At 36.0% G+C, this 17,868-nt stretch overlaps 1 protein-coding gene across 46 annotated transcripts in view; it reads left to right on the plus strand.

Moving 5' to 3' along the window:
* Nucleotides 1-17,868, plus strand: part of CLASP1 (cytoplasmic linker associated protein 1) — a 291,646-nt gene that overhangs the window by 123,759 nt on the left and 150,019 nt on the right. For 42 of the 46 annotated variants that reach the window (XM_036023578.1, XM_036023585.1, XM_028533500.2 and 39 more), the window contains one exon: nucleotides 7,940-8,007. In XM_036023578.1, the coding sequence (XP_035879471.1) occupies nucleotides 7,940-8,007 (68 nt within the window). Of the gene's footprint in view, nucleotides 1-7,939; nucleotides 8,008-13,825; nucleotides 14,095-17,868 lie in introns of those variants that run through there. The other 4 variants (XM_036023588.1, XM_036023589.1, XM_036023587.1 and 1 more) reach the window with 3 other exon arrangements.

Below are 17,868 nucleotides of genomic sequence, written 5' to 3' on the forward strand. Positions count from 1 at the left end.
CTTCCATCTTGGCTGAAGTCAAGACTTTGATATTTTAATGAAGACATTAGGTCACTACCTTAAGTCTGTATAGCTTTAAAGAAACATTTCCGTTCCTATTCACAAATCTCTGGCATTGAGAGACGTCTTTCCTAAGGCAGCGGACAATCGAACCTAGTGGGGGGGGGGTCCTTTTGGTAATAGTATATTGTGTCCCACCCTTGGCCGCTGTATGTGTGTTCTGTAATAGTTTTTGGCATCCCTGGGTGGGCCAATAATTGCCCCCCTCCCGCCCCGTCTGTTCTGTAACATTCTTACATGATTGTCCTGTAATAATCATAGCTGTGAGTTGTGACTATATGGTGAGTACTGTGAGTTGTCTTGGCGAATTGTTAAATGTCAGAGTGGCCTGGGGGATCCTCAGTAACAGGCGGTGTTTTAGGTAAGGTCCCAGAGGCAGTTAAGCCAGAACTGGGGTTAGAACCTTCTCTTCAGACTCCCATCATGTGTTTAATGTGTTCTTTCTACTAACAAATGTTTTTAAAAAACATTTAAAGAGCTACAGAAGAGCTGGGCTCCGTGAATAGGAATGGGGGTTTCTGCCATCTCGTGTTACCTGAAATTTTTCCAAAAAATTCTGAAGCAAGTGGAGAGGGTATTCCTTGTGAAATGGATGCATATGCTTCACAACCATTATTGTAACACTGTAGAATACATGATGCTTGGAGAACTAGGCCAGTAGTTCTTTAAAAACTTTGCTGTAGTGAAAGAAGCTGAAACTTCAAGTTTTCAAGACAGTTACCTAAGATCTAGCGTTGTGAGGGTGAGAGGCTGTGACTGCCACCTTTATTTGGTTGGGGATGTGTCCAAATGGAATGAGACTTTGAAAGAATCCTGTTGTTGGGGAAATTCAGTACTTGCTATATGTGGTTCCAAGTGGCTGAACTAATATTTTAGACTTCTGTTACATCATTATAGTTTTTTATTTTTTATTTTTGTAATATGTGCATAGCAGATTTTTCAGCTTAGCAAGATTCCATAGGACTAATAAAATATTACAGAAATTGCTTAATGCTTTCTAAAACTTGGGTTTGGTCCAGGAATAAAAATGTTGACCCTCATGAGTTTGTGTATTGAGTGCTATATTTGAGAAGATGATTAACTATAAGAAATACATGACAAAAAAGAATGACTTAATAATCAGCTAAATGACTTATATAATAAGTAATCTCATTTGAACAGCAGTTTTCTTTGTTCATTTCACATTTGGGAAAAGGGACTTTTACATTTATCAGCTTCACTTCGGAGGAGCTGGAATTATGCTTTTGGGCCATGGGTTAAAAGTTATGGGTCTTGTCATCTGGTGGCTGAAATGATACTGAGCCAGATAATACAGTGGAGATGGAAGGTCTCTGCACCCATGTAGGATCTCAGCATAATTGAGCTGTGTACTTCAGTTAATACAGTATTTGGCCATTTTACATGATTTACCACATTATTTTTATAGTTCATCTACATTATGTGTTCAGAAAGTAAGTATATAATTTGTCACTATTATAAATGTCATATAGTTATGTGATATGGTCACTAAATAAAACATAAATAGACCTCTTGTAACTCCTGTGGCTTACTTTCATAGACTTGTGCTTTTAGCATGCTTTAACACTTCACTGTCCTCTCATTGTATATTCAAGAAAATATTTTTATTCAGTGTGGTATATGTAGTTTTGAAGCTATGGGTAAAAAATACTCAATGTTAAGTTTTTCTCTGGTACCATCATGTGGAAACCAAGGTGTTGAAACAGCAGCTGCTTTAAACCTGAAGATAATTTAATTTGTAGATGGATCTTATGCATGTTGTTGATGTATTGTAATAACTATTTGATAAACTTACTTGGTGAACCAGAAGTTTTGAGTAGTTCTCATAATATTTGTTTTACTATTTCAATATATTTAAAAAATTTATAAACATTCATTAGATACTATTACTTAATGATATGTATTAAGGGAAAAATGGAAACTTATTTTTAATTTGCTTGTTAAGCTTTAGTGCTATAGAGAGGGCCAAGGTAAAAGCCGGGTAAGGAATATATGCTCTGTAATATCTCCTCTAATTAAAAAATTTTTGTTGATTGCCAGCCATTTGTTGAGAGACAGTTGACTACATTTATAAGTTATATTGAAAAAGCAGTTTCTTACCCCTTCTGCCATTTCCTCTCTGAGGCAAACACCTGTTTTTATCGATTTTTTTTTTATCTAGCTCTAAATTCTATACATGTACTATCTCTTAATGTTTTGTCACTATGAGAATTTTACTGCCCATGGTGGAGGGTAAATTTCAGCTTTCTTCCTAACCTCCCCCATGTACAACTGCCATCTCCTTGTCCACCAAATACAGTCATGCTTTAAATTGGATTAAAATATGTAGTTTATCGTTATGATTATGTATGCCATTCACAGCTCACTATTTCTCTTTGGTGAACTATGATTACTTACCTTTTTTCCACAATCTTTTTTTCCCCTGGGTTAATAGTCATCTCATTTTTATTTGCCCAGTCATCTGCATCTTATCACGTACTGTCCCTATGTCGCCAGTCTGTGGAAGTCTTCTTGAGCCTGTTGCAGTCTCACTGCCTTCAGTGCCTCCTGCTTACTCATAATCTTAGCATCTCTCTTGTTCACCATCCTGGGGCTTCATGTTTCCTTTCTCTGCGGGTGTGCCTGTTGTTCTGCGGGGACCATGTCTTTTTCCCTGTGGTTTTCTTTCCTTTTAGTTATGCATATCACAATCCTACAAAAGCTTTCTCAGAAAAGAGGTGGAGGAGACTTTTTTGAGTCTGAGAATATCTTTTTTCTATCTTGACATTGATAGTTGGTCAGGGTTTAAAAGTCTAGGTTGGAAGTCATTCTCATCCAGAAAGTTAAAACTGATGCCCATGTGTTCCAGCTTTCAGTATTTCTACTAAAAAGTCCAAAGGCATTCTTTTGTTTTTGAGATATTTAAAAATTGATTTTTAGGGAGGCAGAGAGAGAGAGAGAGAGAGGGAGAGAGAGAATGAGAATGAGAATGATCTGTTTGCTCTTCTACTTATTTGTACATTCCTTGGTTAATTCTTGTATGTGCCCTGACTGTGATTGAACCCTGCAAGCTTGGCATAGTGGGATGATGCTCTAACCAACTGAGCCACCCAGCCAGGGCCCATAGTCATTCTGGTTCTTCATCCTGTATTAGATAACTTTGATTCTCTCTGTCTTCAGTGTTTGTCTGAAACTTTATGGTGATGGGTCTTATATAAGACTATTATCATAGTGCTGTGTACTTGGAGGGCCTTTGAATTTGGAACCTCTTGCTGTTTGAGTCTGGGCAAGTTTCTTTAAAAATATAACTGTTTATATTTGTAAATATAATAGTTATATTATGAGCACTTGAACTAGCTTTCTGATTTTTCTCTCCCATTTATAGCTTCACAGTTTTGCTTTATCTTCTGTGAGGTTTTCTCAAATTTAGCTTCCAGCTATTCTATTGGGTGTTTGATTTAAACTTTCTTTTAATTTCTAAGTATTTTTTTGTTTACTGTATATTCCATTTTTATAGCATTGTTTTATTTTTAAATAAGAGCTTATTAAATATTTCATATACTGTAGTTTTCATAATTAACATATACCTATGAAATAATTTAATGTTTTTTAGTATAGTCACAAAGTCGTGTAGCCGTTACTACTATCTTGTTTTAGAACGTTTTCATCACCCCCTAAAGAAATCCCATGTCCATTCCTTCCTTCTCTCTAGGGCCTGGAAACACGAGTCTACTTTTTAATGAATTTTCTTTTTTTGGTACATTTCATGCAAATAAAAATCACACAAAATGTAGTTTTTTGTTCACTGCCTTCTTTCACTTACCATGTTTTCAGGGTTCAATCATATTGTAGCATGAGTCATTCTTTTTTATTGCTGAATGAAATTCCATCATATTCTATTCAGCACTAAATGAATGTATCACATTTTGTTTATCCATTCTTCTTTTGATATACAGTTGGGTTGCTTCTACCTGTTGGCTGTTGTGAATAATACTGCTATGAAAATGGGTGTACTGATCTGTTCTAGTTCCTGCTTTCAGTTTTTTTAGGTATATACCCAGAAATGGAATTGTTGGATCATATGGTAATTCTGTATTTAATTTTTTGAGTAACCACCATACTGTTTTTCATAGCTGCTGCACCATTTTGCATTCCTGCCATCAGTGTACATCCTTGCCAACAATTGTTATTTTTTGTTATTTTGTTTTGATAATAGGCAGCCTATGGGTGATTGTATTATGGTTTTGATCCTCATAGAATTTTTTAGCACCTTTGTTGAAAATCAGTTGACCGTTAATGTAAGGATTTTTTCTGTGTATATTGGGGCATGCTTTCATTTTTCTAGCAGGCAGTCTGTGCATCTCTACCTTCTCCTTTACTGTCTCCTTGTTAGTAAGAAGTGAGACGGTGTCTTCTTGGGCCTTTCCTGGGCATGTACCTGCCTTGCGTATATATGTGGACTTCTAGTTTCCCAGGAGTATGTCAGAACTTTTCAGAGTCTTGTGAACATCTTATTTTCCAGTTTTGGTCAGTTTCTTTGCTCCAGTTGTTATTGCCATCACAGGCAGTTTCTGTGTTAATCAGTTGTCCCTGATTCTTTTTGACCATGGCTTCATGGTAAAGGGTCTTGCACCGAGCATGCTCTGAATCAGATCAAATAAAGACAAATTCTGTGAATGGAGATGGAGTTCAGTTCAAGGATCTACCAGACAGGTCAAACAATAATGGGAGCTGCAAACTTGTTCAACTCTTTTCAGGAGCTGTGAGGCTGCTGGTTTTCAGACTCCTATCATTGGGAGGCTGTTGGTTTACGGCTGGTGAGTTGGAGATGGAAATAGGGCACAGGAAGACAATAGAAAACTTAGATTCAGGTGTTTTTCTTCAAGAATATTCCTTGGATTGTTGTAAGCCTTTGTAATTTCCAGAGTTTTGAAAAACATGATTTTGACAATGTTTTCTTTGTGTCTTTGGAGAAACAGATATTCTGAGTTCCTTATTCTGCCATTTTTGAAGGGCTACTCCTTTCTTTGATTTTTTGATTTGCAGTATTTTCTCTCTTTGGAAGTCTTGGTGACATTTTAAAAACTTTTCATAGTCTCTTCTTTCCTCTAAGTTGGGTATATGTGTGTCTGCTCAATATAAAGAGTATTGGAGCCCTGGCTGGTGTGGCTTAGTGAATTGAGCACTGGCCTATGAACCAGAGGGTTCATAGATTCCCATAGGTTTGATTCCCAGATGGGGCACATACCTGGGTTGTGAGCCAGGTCCTCAGTAGAGAGTGCTCCAGAGGAAGAAACATCAGTGTTGCTCATTCTCCCTCTCTCTCTTTCTCTCCCTTCCTCTCTCTAAAAATAAATAAAATCTTAAAAAAAAAGTATTGGACTAAAAAGCCAATGGGAAGGTCTGAATGTATGGTTGAGGTTTGTTGACTATGAGATTACTAGTGTTTGTTTCTAGGAAATTACTTTAAATTTATATTATAAAATGTTCTAGGAAGGAATGATTAGACCTGCATCTTACAGTAAAATAAATGACAATTGAATTGAAAAGTTGAATATAAAAATCAGAAAAACCTGGGGAAATGTTATTATTAGTCAAACTAGTAAAGAAATTGATTTTAAGTGTGAGGTTTAAAGATTTAAAATTAAAACTGAAAAAAAATTGTGGCTTCAGATGGTAATCATTAGTCATGTATTTAATGTCTTTGAACATATAAAACTTATCCTTTTAGACTTGTGCGAATTCATAGGTCCCAATAGGAGCATTTTCTAGTGCTGTACTCAGAACTAGCAGACAGGAACTATTTCTAAGGAATGCTTGGTTGATACTAGACTGTCAAGTTACTGACCTCCTGAAGTAGTAACTTAGATAGGAGCTGTTGTATAGGCATTTTTGCACAGAGATTAAGGCAGCTGGTGATACAGGAATATGAAAGTAGAGGAAAGGGCATGCCTGCCTGAGGGATTCTGAATTAAGGTGCAGGTACCAATAATTGTAATCTTTTTAGCATTCTCATACCTAATTGTTTGGGCCTTCTAGTTGTGGGTAATGTGGCCACAGTGAACAAACATTATCACAGATAGTTGACATTGATAATGGTGAATAGTCTCCCAGGAATAGAAGAAAAATTGTCTCCTTCCAGAAATTTCAAGAACAACCAGACAAGAAGTATACCTTGTTCCTAATGTGCAAATTTGCAGGCATACTCATGTCAGAGGGTGTAGTTGTGACACAATAAAGCGGTAACTTGGCCAGGGCATGCCCTGGCAACCTGCTTAGTGATATTATTGATGGGCTTATTAAGTTGTTGGAGCCCTTTGCTGCTTATAAAAGGGAAGGTGATAGGAACATCATAAAATTGAGTCTACAGCATCTTTTCAGATCTTTAGTAACCACTGTATTTGAAAGTGAGTGATAATTATATCTGGTTCTGAGATGACAAATAGATTTTCAATTTAATGCCAACTTTGATTAATTGGTAGTGGCTGCCTGGAGCAGCTTTGAGAAGGATTCTGAGGCTACATCTGGACTAAGATGGAAAAATGGGTCGAAAAGATTATTGATATCTACCATGGAGTGGAAACGGGGAGAAGTCTATCAGACTAGTTCATCCCTTTCATTTTACCTCTATTTGCTGATGTGTATTTTTAGCTACACTGTTACTTAGAATTCTAACTAGAATAGAATAAAGTAGAAGTGAGTAGAAGCTCAAGAAAGTAAGACCTATGCACATTCTGCATCTAGCTAGCTAGCTTTGCTAGGTTCGGTGAATGAACTAATGAACTGAGACCAGAATGAGTAAAATATCTAGTTTTCCTTAGTAAGGGAAAGGGACAGAATTATTAGGCACCAGCTCTTTCACACAGTGGTGTAACTCTCCTATATGACATAGTGCTTGTTGTGTACAGAATACTAAAAGAATACTGTTTCCATCTCTACCCCCAAGGATGGTTTGTAAGAAACTGCTAAAATTTCTACTTTGCTCCCTGAAATAGGTGGCATAGGTTTGAATGGTAATGTACTTCCATGGAATTTTAACTTTTATACTTATTCAAATGTATCTGTGTTTTGCATGGGAAAGCCTCTTTTTATTTGACTTCCTTCTTCCCTCCACCCCTAATTTTTCTCTCATTTCTGGGTCATTAGGATGGAATATTGAGTTTTGCTTCCGTTTAAATGTCAAGGTAATGGGGAGGGCTGGGGCAGTGGACTGGGAAGGGAGTAAAAAGCAGAAAACTGTACTTGAACAACAATTAAAATAAAAATAAATAAATAAATAAATGTCAAGGTGAAAATTATCCTTTAATAGAAAGTTAATGTTATGTTAACTTTTTTAAGCTGAAGATTATCCAGTCACAATGTTTGTTTCTAGAGAAATTATTTATAACATTTTTAAATTAAGCTTTAAGTCAGAGAAAAGAAAAGGTTTTATATTGTTATATTGGAGCATTTTGAAAGTCTTTATCATTAGCAGTCTGTGCTTCAGAAAAATGAGAAATATATGCCTTTCATAATATACATGTTTTATATAGAGCAATAAATTTAATATAATGTCTGAAAGCATGGGCTCTGGATTCTTAGTCTCAGGGCTGGCATCTCCACCCTGTGTCACCTTATGCAAGCTAAGGGGGCCTTGGTTTCTTTATCTGTAAAATAGGGATGATATTAATCCCTTGTAAGGCTGTTATAAGGGTTAAATGGGATCTTTCAGTTAGATCCCATAGGTCAGTGCTTAACCTATAGTAAGTGCCCAATTATTGTTGGCTATTGATATTATTATTAATATGTTGTTTTTGTTATTAAGTGGATTTGTGTCAAAAGATTTTTTCAGTAATGGTTAATAGTTTTTATATATATTTTTATATATATATATTTTATACAGATTGAATGTAATTTTTACAAAATTTGATGAAGTCCAAAAATCTGGAAACATGATACAGTCTGCAAATGGTGAGTAGAAAAAGCAGTTCTTCTATTTTGCTTTTTAAATTTAATGTCAGTAATGCTTATGCTATTTCTGAACAGCTGAATTTGATATCTTGCTAGGGATTTCTATGTCTTAAGACTTAACCTCTGTTTTCTCATTTTTCGAGACCAGAAACTGCAGGGTTGTTGTCACTGACATTTTTTTCACAATTGACCTTGAGTCCATCGGCTACTCCTATGGGCTTTACTTGTAAAAAATACATTTAGAATCCCAGTGATTCTCACTGTAACTGCTACTATTCTCTTACTGAAAGCTGTTATTGTATTTTCCCCTTGTTCTCATGGTAGCCTCCTAACCAATATCCTTGCATTTACTCTCTCCCAACACCAACTGTCATTTCCATGTAGCAATCAGAGTAAGCCTTTTGGAATATAACTTAAGTGGCATTAATTCCCTATTCAAAATCTTCCAGAGGTTTCCCGTTACACAGAGACAATTCAGTGGCTCACCATGGCCCACCAGACTCTGCATGATCTGATGCTGATCACCATTCTGATTACATCTTGTATTATTCTTCCCTAAAATTATCTTGGCTCCCATCCCATTGGCCTCCTTGCTAATTTTGAACATTCTAAACCTGTCCTGTTTCAGGGCCTCTGTGCTTATGATTCCTTCTGCTTGAAACATTGTTCCCCCGTGTCACCATGGCCGTCTTCCTCATTCCATCCATATTTCAGCTGTAGTGTCACTTCATTACAAGGTCATCTGGAATAGCACACCCAGATTTCTGAGGCAATGCTGTGCTCTCATCCTGCTTGGTTTACTTTCTTAGTTCTATCCCTATGAAGTATTTTTTGGTAAATATTTTATTTACATATTTTATTCATGAGGACAAGAACTTTATTACTTTTTTTTATCTTCGCTCTCTCAGAAAGTTCCTGGCATATGGTAGGTATGTGATAAATATTGTTGAAAAAATAAAACAATAACTGAAATTTTAATTCTGACCTATTTTTTCCAACATTTGTATTCCTTTTACTGTAGTTTGTGATGTTATTTGAGGACAAGTGGGTAATTCTTGTGATGCCAGAAAGGGAAGAAAAGACAAGAGTGAATTACTGTATAAATAAAGTCATCAAAAAGACATTTGCTAACAAGAATTTTGCATTGTAGCTATTTCAGAATTGCTGGGGAGCTTAAATCATTGCATACCTTTCAAAATTTGAATATCTTGAGCTTGTAAAAAAGTTTGAGTGATTTCCCCCAGAGTGACATATAGGTGAGGAAGGGCAAAGCCAGAGCTGGATATAGGTCTTTGGACTAAACTCCGCTGTGTACTTACCACTATCAGTAAAGAATTTGTCTTTAGATGGCATGTTTCTTATGAAATGTTTGAAGTGTTCTAAAACTGCTTTCGTTGATTCCTTTTATTTCTTTTTAATATGTTTATGAAAAGAATATTTACTATAATTCAGTGATTACCAATAAATAAAGTTTCATTTTTTCATACTCCCATTAATCAATTTTCCTATAATTATGTAATTTGTATGTGATTTTATTTATGGTATAGTTTCCGCATATTGTCCTCTACTTTTGTATTGACTTTTATATGTGCTTTAAAAAATGTACCATTGGTATTGCTAGGATCAGAACTATGGCTTTGGAGTCATGTTCCAGTGATGAGTGAGCTTGACGGTGTGCGTGGGCAGCGCTATCCAGCTAGTTGCTAGATACATGCTTTCAATTGTGTGTGTATATATATATTTGTGTAGTTTGTATGGTTTTTCAGTTCAAAACTTGTTGGCACCAAGATAGAAGGCACTGGGCAAGGATACAGTAGTGGTGGTGGAAAAGTAAGTTTGTGCTTCATAGCCTATATTATAATTATGAAACTGTATCTCCTTATAATGCTGGCACTGGGGAGAAGGGCCACATTCATTTTGGAGGCCTTGCCTGTGGGCAGGGGTGGGGGGGATAATGAATAGCTTTAATGAACATCACTCATTTGATTTAACCATCAAGACTACCAAAATCCTGTGGCATTGGGTATATCACAGCAACATTTTTTTCTAAACATCCAGGTGTAAACATTTCCTCCAACTTTCCTTATTTTTGTGTGATACATTTGTGTGTGCATGTGTGTATGTATTTATGTATGAATATGTGGTATATATAGGGATAGGTTAGAGAAAGAAAGCAGTTCTTTTAGTCATCTGTGTTAAAAATAGCAGATGGTAAGGAAGCTTTAACTTAAAACTGGAGGCCTTTAATTTGACCTTTTTTATTACACAGGTTGAGCAAAAGTAGATTTACAGTTCATATGGAAAATAACACAAAAATTAATAAATAATACAAGAATTGTGATCTATTTTGTGAACTCACAAATGTAAACCTATTTTTGCCCCACTCTGCATATATGTATTCTTAGTATTTTAATTATTAAAGCCCAAATAGAATAACCTAAAGGCATATGTTTAAAGATTTCAGAATTCCTAACCCAAATAAATTTAGTCTGTTTACAGTAATGTTGAGAGACCTGTAAGATATTTAATAGCTGTCAAAAACCAAAAGAACAGCCTGATTTCTTCTTTCATGTTTAGATAGCAGAGAGAAACCACAGTAGTCATGGACAAATCCCATCTCCCTCTTCTAAATTTTGCTTTTTTGCCCAATGACTCCCTGAGCAGCCATTTTTTGAACTCTTCCAGACTTCAGACCATTGACTGCTCTACTTTTTCTCAACCCATCTTTCCTTTGCTTTGCCCATTTTTGCTCTATAGACAGCTTAGTTTACAATCTTTATGAGCTTTCTTATTCTGGGAGTTTTTGTAGATTCCTTAAGATTTTCTGCATAGACAGTTGTATCATTGGTAAAAAGGACCAGTTTGTATCCTCTAGATCTGTGTACTTTTTATTTCTTTTTCTTGCCTTATTGTACTGGCTAAACTTCTACTACAGTGTAAAATAGGAGTGGTGAAAGTGGATAGCCTTGCTGAGTTCCCAGTTGTAGGTCTTTCACAATTAAGCCTAATGCTAACTGTAGGCTTTTTTGTAAATGTTCTTCAGCAAGATGAGGCAGTTCTCATCTATTCCTGTTTATGTGAGTTTTTAATCACAAGTGGGATTTGGGATTTTTAAAAATCATTATCAGATTATAAATGGATAGAATTCATACTCAACATTGATTTTTATATAGTAGAAAACCCAGTGGCTTTTTGTATATTCTCAGAATTGTGTGATTATCACCACTCACTAATTCCAGAATAGTGTCATCACCCCCGGGATAGCCTATGCTTACTAGCACTCCCTATTTCCTCTTTTTCCCAGTCCCTGAGAGCCTACATTCTGCCTCTAATGGATTTGCCTATTTTGGATATTTTCTATAAGTGGAAATATACAATATATGGTTTTTTGTGTACGGTCTCTTTTACTTAACATAATGTTTTCAAGGTTCATTCATGTAGTAGTATGTATCAGTATTTCTTTCCTTTTTATGGTATTTTATTGTATGGATGTATATCACATTTTGTTAATCCATTCGTCCATTGATAAACATTTGGATTGTTTCTACCCTTTGGGTATTGTGGATAGCGCTGCTTTGAACACTTATTTACAAGTTTTGTTTGAACACCTGTTCTCATTTCTTTTGAGTATATATACCTGAAAGTAGAATTGCTGAATCATAGGGTCATTCTGTATTTGACTTACTGAGAAACTGTCATCCACAGTGGCTCCCCCATTTTATATTCCCATCAGCAATATGTGAGCTTTCTAAATTCTACATATCCTCTTCAACAAAAAACAAGAGAAAATCAGAAACATTTTTCCTTTAAAAAAATATAGTCATCTTAGTATGAAATGGCGTCTCATTTTGGCTTTGCATTTCCCTAATGGCTAATGGTGTTGAGCATACTTCATGTGCTTGTTGGCCGTGTGTAGATCTTTCTTTTGGGAAATATTTTTGAGTTTTTTGCCCATTTTTAAATGTTTGTCTTTTTGTTGGTTAGCTCTAAGAGTTCTTTTCATATTCTGGGTACATGACTCTTTAGCAGGTATATGATTTGCAAATGTATTTTCTCATTTTGTGGGTTGTCTTTTTGCTTTCCTGGTGTTTAATGTTTTTAATTTTGATGAAGTCTAATTGTCTTTTCTTTTGTTACTTGTGAACAATAATGGTGTTGAGTATGAAATAAAAGTGCTGGATTAACTTGAAAGAAGCTATTAATGGTAATGGCAGTACTTTTAGGAAAGAAATAGGTTTCATCCTAGGTTGTATTTTTTGACATTCAAAATTACTTTCTAAGATGTGTAATTGATTATATTTACATAAAACCTAGGGCCTTAATTTTTTTTAAGTATAAGAATTGTGACTAAATCGTCAATTAAAGAACAGCTGAATAGCAGTTAGTCCTGTCTGTAATAGGATGATATTACATATTTGTATAATTCTTTTATGTTGCTAGATTACCCAAAGGCCTTTTGGCTTTTAGTGGCAAGAATATGGGAGTTAACCCTGGCTGGCTCAGTGGATTGAGTGCCTGCCTGTGAACCAAAAGGTCGCTGGTTCGATTCCCCGTCAGGGCACATGGCTGGGTTGACTGCCAGGTCTCCAGTTGTGGGCATGGAAGAGGCAACTGATTGATGTTTCTCTCCCCCTCTTTCTCCCTCCCTTTCGCCCTCTCTAAAAATAAATAAATAAATAAAATATTTTTACAAAAAGAATGTGGAAGTTAAAAATATGTTGTTTTAGAGATGTTTCTTTTTCTTTTTTCCATCTTCATATAATTAGAAAACTCCGTGGTGCAAAAATTATTTTTTTTCTTCATGAGTTTCAAAAGCAAATTATTTTCTATGTAAGCTTTTTTAAAGAAAAAAATCATACAGATATGCTTATGTTCATGGGAGAATTGGATTTTTGCATGAAAGAGCCAGTAGTTATAGACTAAGTGTCTTCATCTGCAGTTACTTAATGATCTTTAATTGGATTTGATTGAAATGAGGCCCACATACATTAATTTGGTTAAATATGCTCCTGTGTTTGAGTTTTGTAAGCAAAACTAACATGTTTATGAGGAAAAATGAAAATCTCATGCTGGTAAATTTGTGAAAATTTCATAATTTGTAGCTAAAGAAAAAGACTATTTGCCAACAAAACTATAAACTAGATAAGGGATCATCATAAAATTATTGACCGTTGTACACGAATGTATCTGGAGTATTATTTTGCTGCCAAATGCATCCTGCTTTATGTCTTTTTGCTAAAAATTTTTGTAATTTGAAAAATGTTAGATACCATTTCTAAGTTGCTGGAAATGAGAAATACTTATGCAAGTCTGAAAACAAATAGATCGATGGTGAATGGTAAGGTAATATCTGAATCGTTGCCCAGTGTAGCCTGAAAAAAGTATACATTTAAAAGTGAATTGACTGCCTTTTCTTTATTAAGAACCTAAGCATTTATTATTTTGCATAGTCTTTAAAAACAATGCTGATAATGAGTTCCCGATCCCTTCTGTGCTTGTTTGTTGGACTGTGCCAAGGTTTGGCATTCTGGTTCAGTGTCTTAGGAAAGTGTTTCCATAGTCACAGGTACAGGGATAATCTATTATAAAGCTGACAAGTGTGCTTGCTGTGCTGTGCTAAGATGATCACCTAAAATAGCCTGGAAGTGACTGTTCTGATAAAAGCTTAAGCTGCAGCTGGCAGCTTCCTTTATCTTCTTTGTGGAAATAAGATTGCTTTTGACATTGTTTTTATTTAAGGTTTATGTTAGTAATGTTGTCCTCTGGGCGGGGAATGGGATAGCTGGTTAAAAAAACAACAACTTACACCAGTTTTAAAGAAGGCAGCCTTACATAAGTAGAGTCAGATGGAGAAGGTTCACCTCCCACCCAAGCCTTCTCTGCCCCCATTTAAAAACATCACGGTTATAAATAGTCTAGTCTTTTATTTTGGAATGGGGTAGCAGTTGTCATGGGAGCTGGATCAGACTGAAGAAGTCGAATGGGTGGAGAGTTTGCTGATGCTTAAGTTGCTGTGAGTAGATACAGTTTTCAGAGCACCGTTTGTATTTGTACCAAGATCACTGACAAACATGACTACTGGGAAAGGTAGGCTTTTCCAGTATACTCTGAAATTTTGTAATTTTTGCTGCTTAACTAGGAAATATAAAATATTCAAGTATTTAAGATTTCATAATTGCTTTGGTTACTAAAATTGTGGCTGAAACTTATGAAAATAATTGTTGTGAATACTTGCATTTAGGCCAGGGAAAAATTGTGAAACCTACAGATGTATTCATGTTAACCTTTGAGGACTAGAGAGGTAGAGTAGGTACATTAAACTTAGGTTAGGTATGTTTTCATCAGCCTTTTTTTTACTTTCAAATTTTTCTGCTCTTGTGTTCATAGTATATGGGTCATGATAATAACTTATTTTGCATTTGCAAGGCATTTGTTAGTAAGTAGAAGCTATTTTAAAAGGAATATAATGGCTGAAAATTTTCTAAGGTTTTTCAGCAGTGGGCAGAGGAAGAGCACAGATAAATCATAGCAGTACAAGGGTGTGTTGCCTCTGTCTGGAAATCATTTAAATCGGTCATTTAAATCATTAAAATTTTTTAAAGATTTACATTTTTAAAATGTAAAAATGGAACCAAAAACAACAACGGCAGTATTGTTTTCAAAAATCTTTACTGATTAGCCTTCCATCTTTCCATGGAGGAGTGACCCCTATTTTGCAGTGTTGAAATGATTTTGAATGAACTCCCTGTGAACAAGGTTTGTGTTTGAAGGAAGAGTGTAACTGATGGAATGGGGACAGCTTGCATCACTGTCTTGCTTTCCTGTGGGATAGTTTTCCTGGAAGGCTTTTATTTTGTTGTTCCTGCAGCTGAAACAAAATATAATACCAATGATTCTACCACTAAACAGTAAGTTTGCTGTATTTATTTTGTAGGGGATTGTTAAGGTGTGTGTAGTTATCTTCTTAAACTAAATTTGATTCAGTTTTGTGAAATGGTCATATTGAAAGATGCCACATTTCTGCTTGTTAGTTATATTTTCATTTTGGAAATTTAAAGGATAGAGGATATTCCTTTTCATTTCACCCCTCATACAAGATAATGTAATAATTACATTATCTTGTATTCAGGTTAAGCTACTGCAGGAAATCAACCTGGCCAAGAGAGTTAAATAATTCACGTTCTGAAGTGACCTCTTTAGAGTCCTTCATTTGAGAATTTCAAAGTGTGTTATAAAAGTAGCATTTTTCTTAAGTTGTATTGTGAATTGTTTCTTTAAACAATAGGGCAAAATAATTGTGGAAGTCTACTAATTTATTAAAGGCCATGGAGAGAGCCTGTGGATCTGAGTACAAAATAAAGACTTCACTCGATAATTCCTTTCAAATTGCCTACTTGAAATACAAGCTTAGAATTTTTGGTAACTTTTACCCTAAGTAGCTGCAAATATAGTAGGAAACAAGGATTAAAAACTGTTTCTTGCAGAGGTGGCATATTTGAATTTTCCTCTAATAATCCATGGTTAATAAAGACCATTAACAATCTGCAAAATATACCAACAATTCTACCACAGTTGTATATAGAATATTTTAGTATTTTTTCAAAACACTTTCCTGGGTGTCTTTTGCTTGTGTGTGTTTTATGATCCTCACAGCAGCTCCATGAGCAGTAGGCAGGGCAGCTTTTGAACATGGATGCAGAGGCTTCAAGTTCTCTATAATTGTGTTGGTGGCTGGACAGTGAGCAGAGCCTTGGACTCTGTCATCTTAGACCAGTCCTCCATCCAGCAAACCCTGTAGTCAAGCTTATTGCTTCCTCTTTATTGTTGTGATAAAACTTTGATTTTATTTGATTCTGAAATTGTACTGTCTTCAAAAATTGCCCTAGGGAATAATTAAAAAATTGAAAGCATTCGAAGAGATACTAATAAAATAGACACTAGCAGTAAATAACCAAGTTTTAGACACTCTGATAATGTGATTTTCCTAATCACTTATTTGCCCAGTTGATAGAGGGTCAGGGGATATAATTCTAGCAGGGGAAATAATATAAACATGAAGAGTTTGTTTTTAAAATCAGTTTGGTATTGCTGAAGGGGGGAGAATGTTGTAGGGGAAGACGAACAAGGGCTTTGTATGCTGTTCTAAGAAACAGGTTTGTATTGTAGGCCATTTACTTCTCAGAGTCAAATATAAAAACAAAATAAAATCCCACCTATCTCTTGGTCTTTCATAAAACAAGGGCTTTGACACCATTAAAAAAAATAAGAAAGATGTAATTTAGAATAAAGGGTAGTCCTTTAAGTGAACTAAATTTAACTCTGATAAACTTACAGGTTTTGCCTTAGAGTTCTCAGTTTGGTGCAGACTGGTATAAACCGTCCAAGAATGTCTCACCAGTACTTTAAGTGGTTTCTGTGTCTGCATGACTGGTATAAGTGACTTTGGAACAGGAATGAGTAAGTGTGAACTTTGGATTCCCTCAAACTGTGGCTGAAAGAGCAGTGTGTGACCTGCACCGGCATCTTGTCTCTCAGCTTTGATTTTTTCCACACACAGTTTGGGGATAATAATTCCTGCACTAATAGGAGGAGTAAATGAGATGGTGCATGTAGATAGCTTGGCATAGGACTTAATCCATAAATATCATCCTATGTGTTACAAGGACATAATCCACTGTGGCACCTATCCACTGTAGATAGGCTGTTGGGAGGTTAATGTTGGACTGGTGTTTAAAATGATGGCTGATGTTTTTGTTTAGATATAGAAAGATCTCTAAAGAAAATCCAGATGCAGAATCAGGGGTATAAGATCTCCTAAAAGGAAACTACCACCCAGGGCCCAGATATTGGTTTCCAATACCACCAGGGCTCCTTGGGTAAATGGCCGGTTCTAGGGCTGGAGCAGGGAATATACCCAATATGCCTGGTACATCTTGTATGCCAGAGGCTAAAGAAGGGCTCAAGCAAAACAAAAAAGCAAAACAAAAACTAGCCATGAGGGTGTGTCAGCTGAAAGATTCCCAGTGTTCAAAGATGGAACAGTCTGAGTCGATGAGTCCATACTGATAAAAAAAGAATGATTGAAAAAAAGAATGATTGAATAAATACATAAGTGGGGGAGAAGAGACAAATCTCCCATGTTAAATTATGCCAAATCATTTTTGTAACTATGCCACCCTGGAAGAGGAGAGCCTAACTTCCCACACTGTGGTTGATGTGTGTAGTGACTTCTTCACGACCAAAGAGCACAGCATGCAAAGGGAGAAAAAGTAACTTTGCAGGAGGGACATGGGACAAACACTGCCATAAGCGATCCAGGTCCATATCAGCAGTCTGGTTGATAGCGTGTTCTCTTGACACAATGTAATGAGAATGGCATTTTACCTTGTAGTCTACCTCCCCAAACCCATAAGCTCTGTCTACACGTGATGGAAACATCAAGTAAATGCAGATTGAAGGATATTCTGTAAACTACCCAACCCAGTACTCCTGGAAACTGCGAAGGTTGTCAACAAGGAAAGTCTGAGAACTCACGACCTGGAGAATCCCAAGGAGATGTGATGACTAAATGTAACTTGATATCCTGAATGGGATCTGGAACAGATACAGAACAGTAGGAAAAAGGTAAACAAAAACAAAAACAAAAACAAATGGCGCATGCTTACCGGCCTGCAGTGATCGCGGAACACTGTGGATGGCTTGTCAAAGCACGAGAAAAACATACACAGAGACAACCAGGTCCAGTGGGGAGGGGAAGTAGGGATGGAACAGCCACTGTCTCCAGTGGGGAGCACCCCGTTTCCATTCCCAAGCAGGTTTTTTATTAAGAATACAGACTGAGTTTGTGGATTCACGGTCTGG

This window comes from Phyllostomus discolor, chromosome 4, assembly GCF_004126475.2.
Source record: "Phyllostomus discolor isolate MPI-MPIP mPhyDis1 chromosome 4, mPhyDis1.pri.v3, whole genome shotgun sequence".
NCBI lineage: Eukaryota > Metazoa > Chordata > Mammalia > Chiroptera > Phyllostomidae > Phyllostomus > Phyllostomus discolor.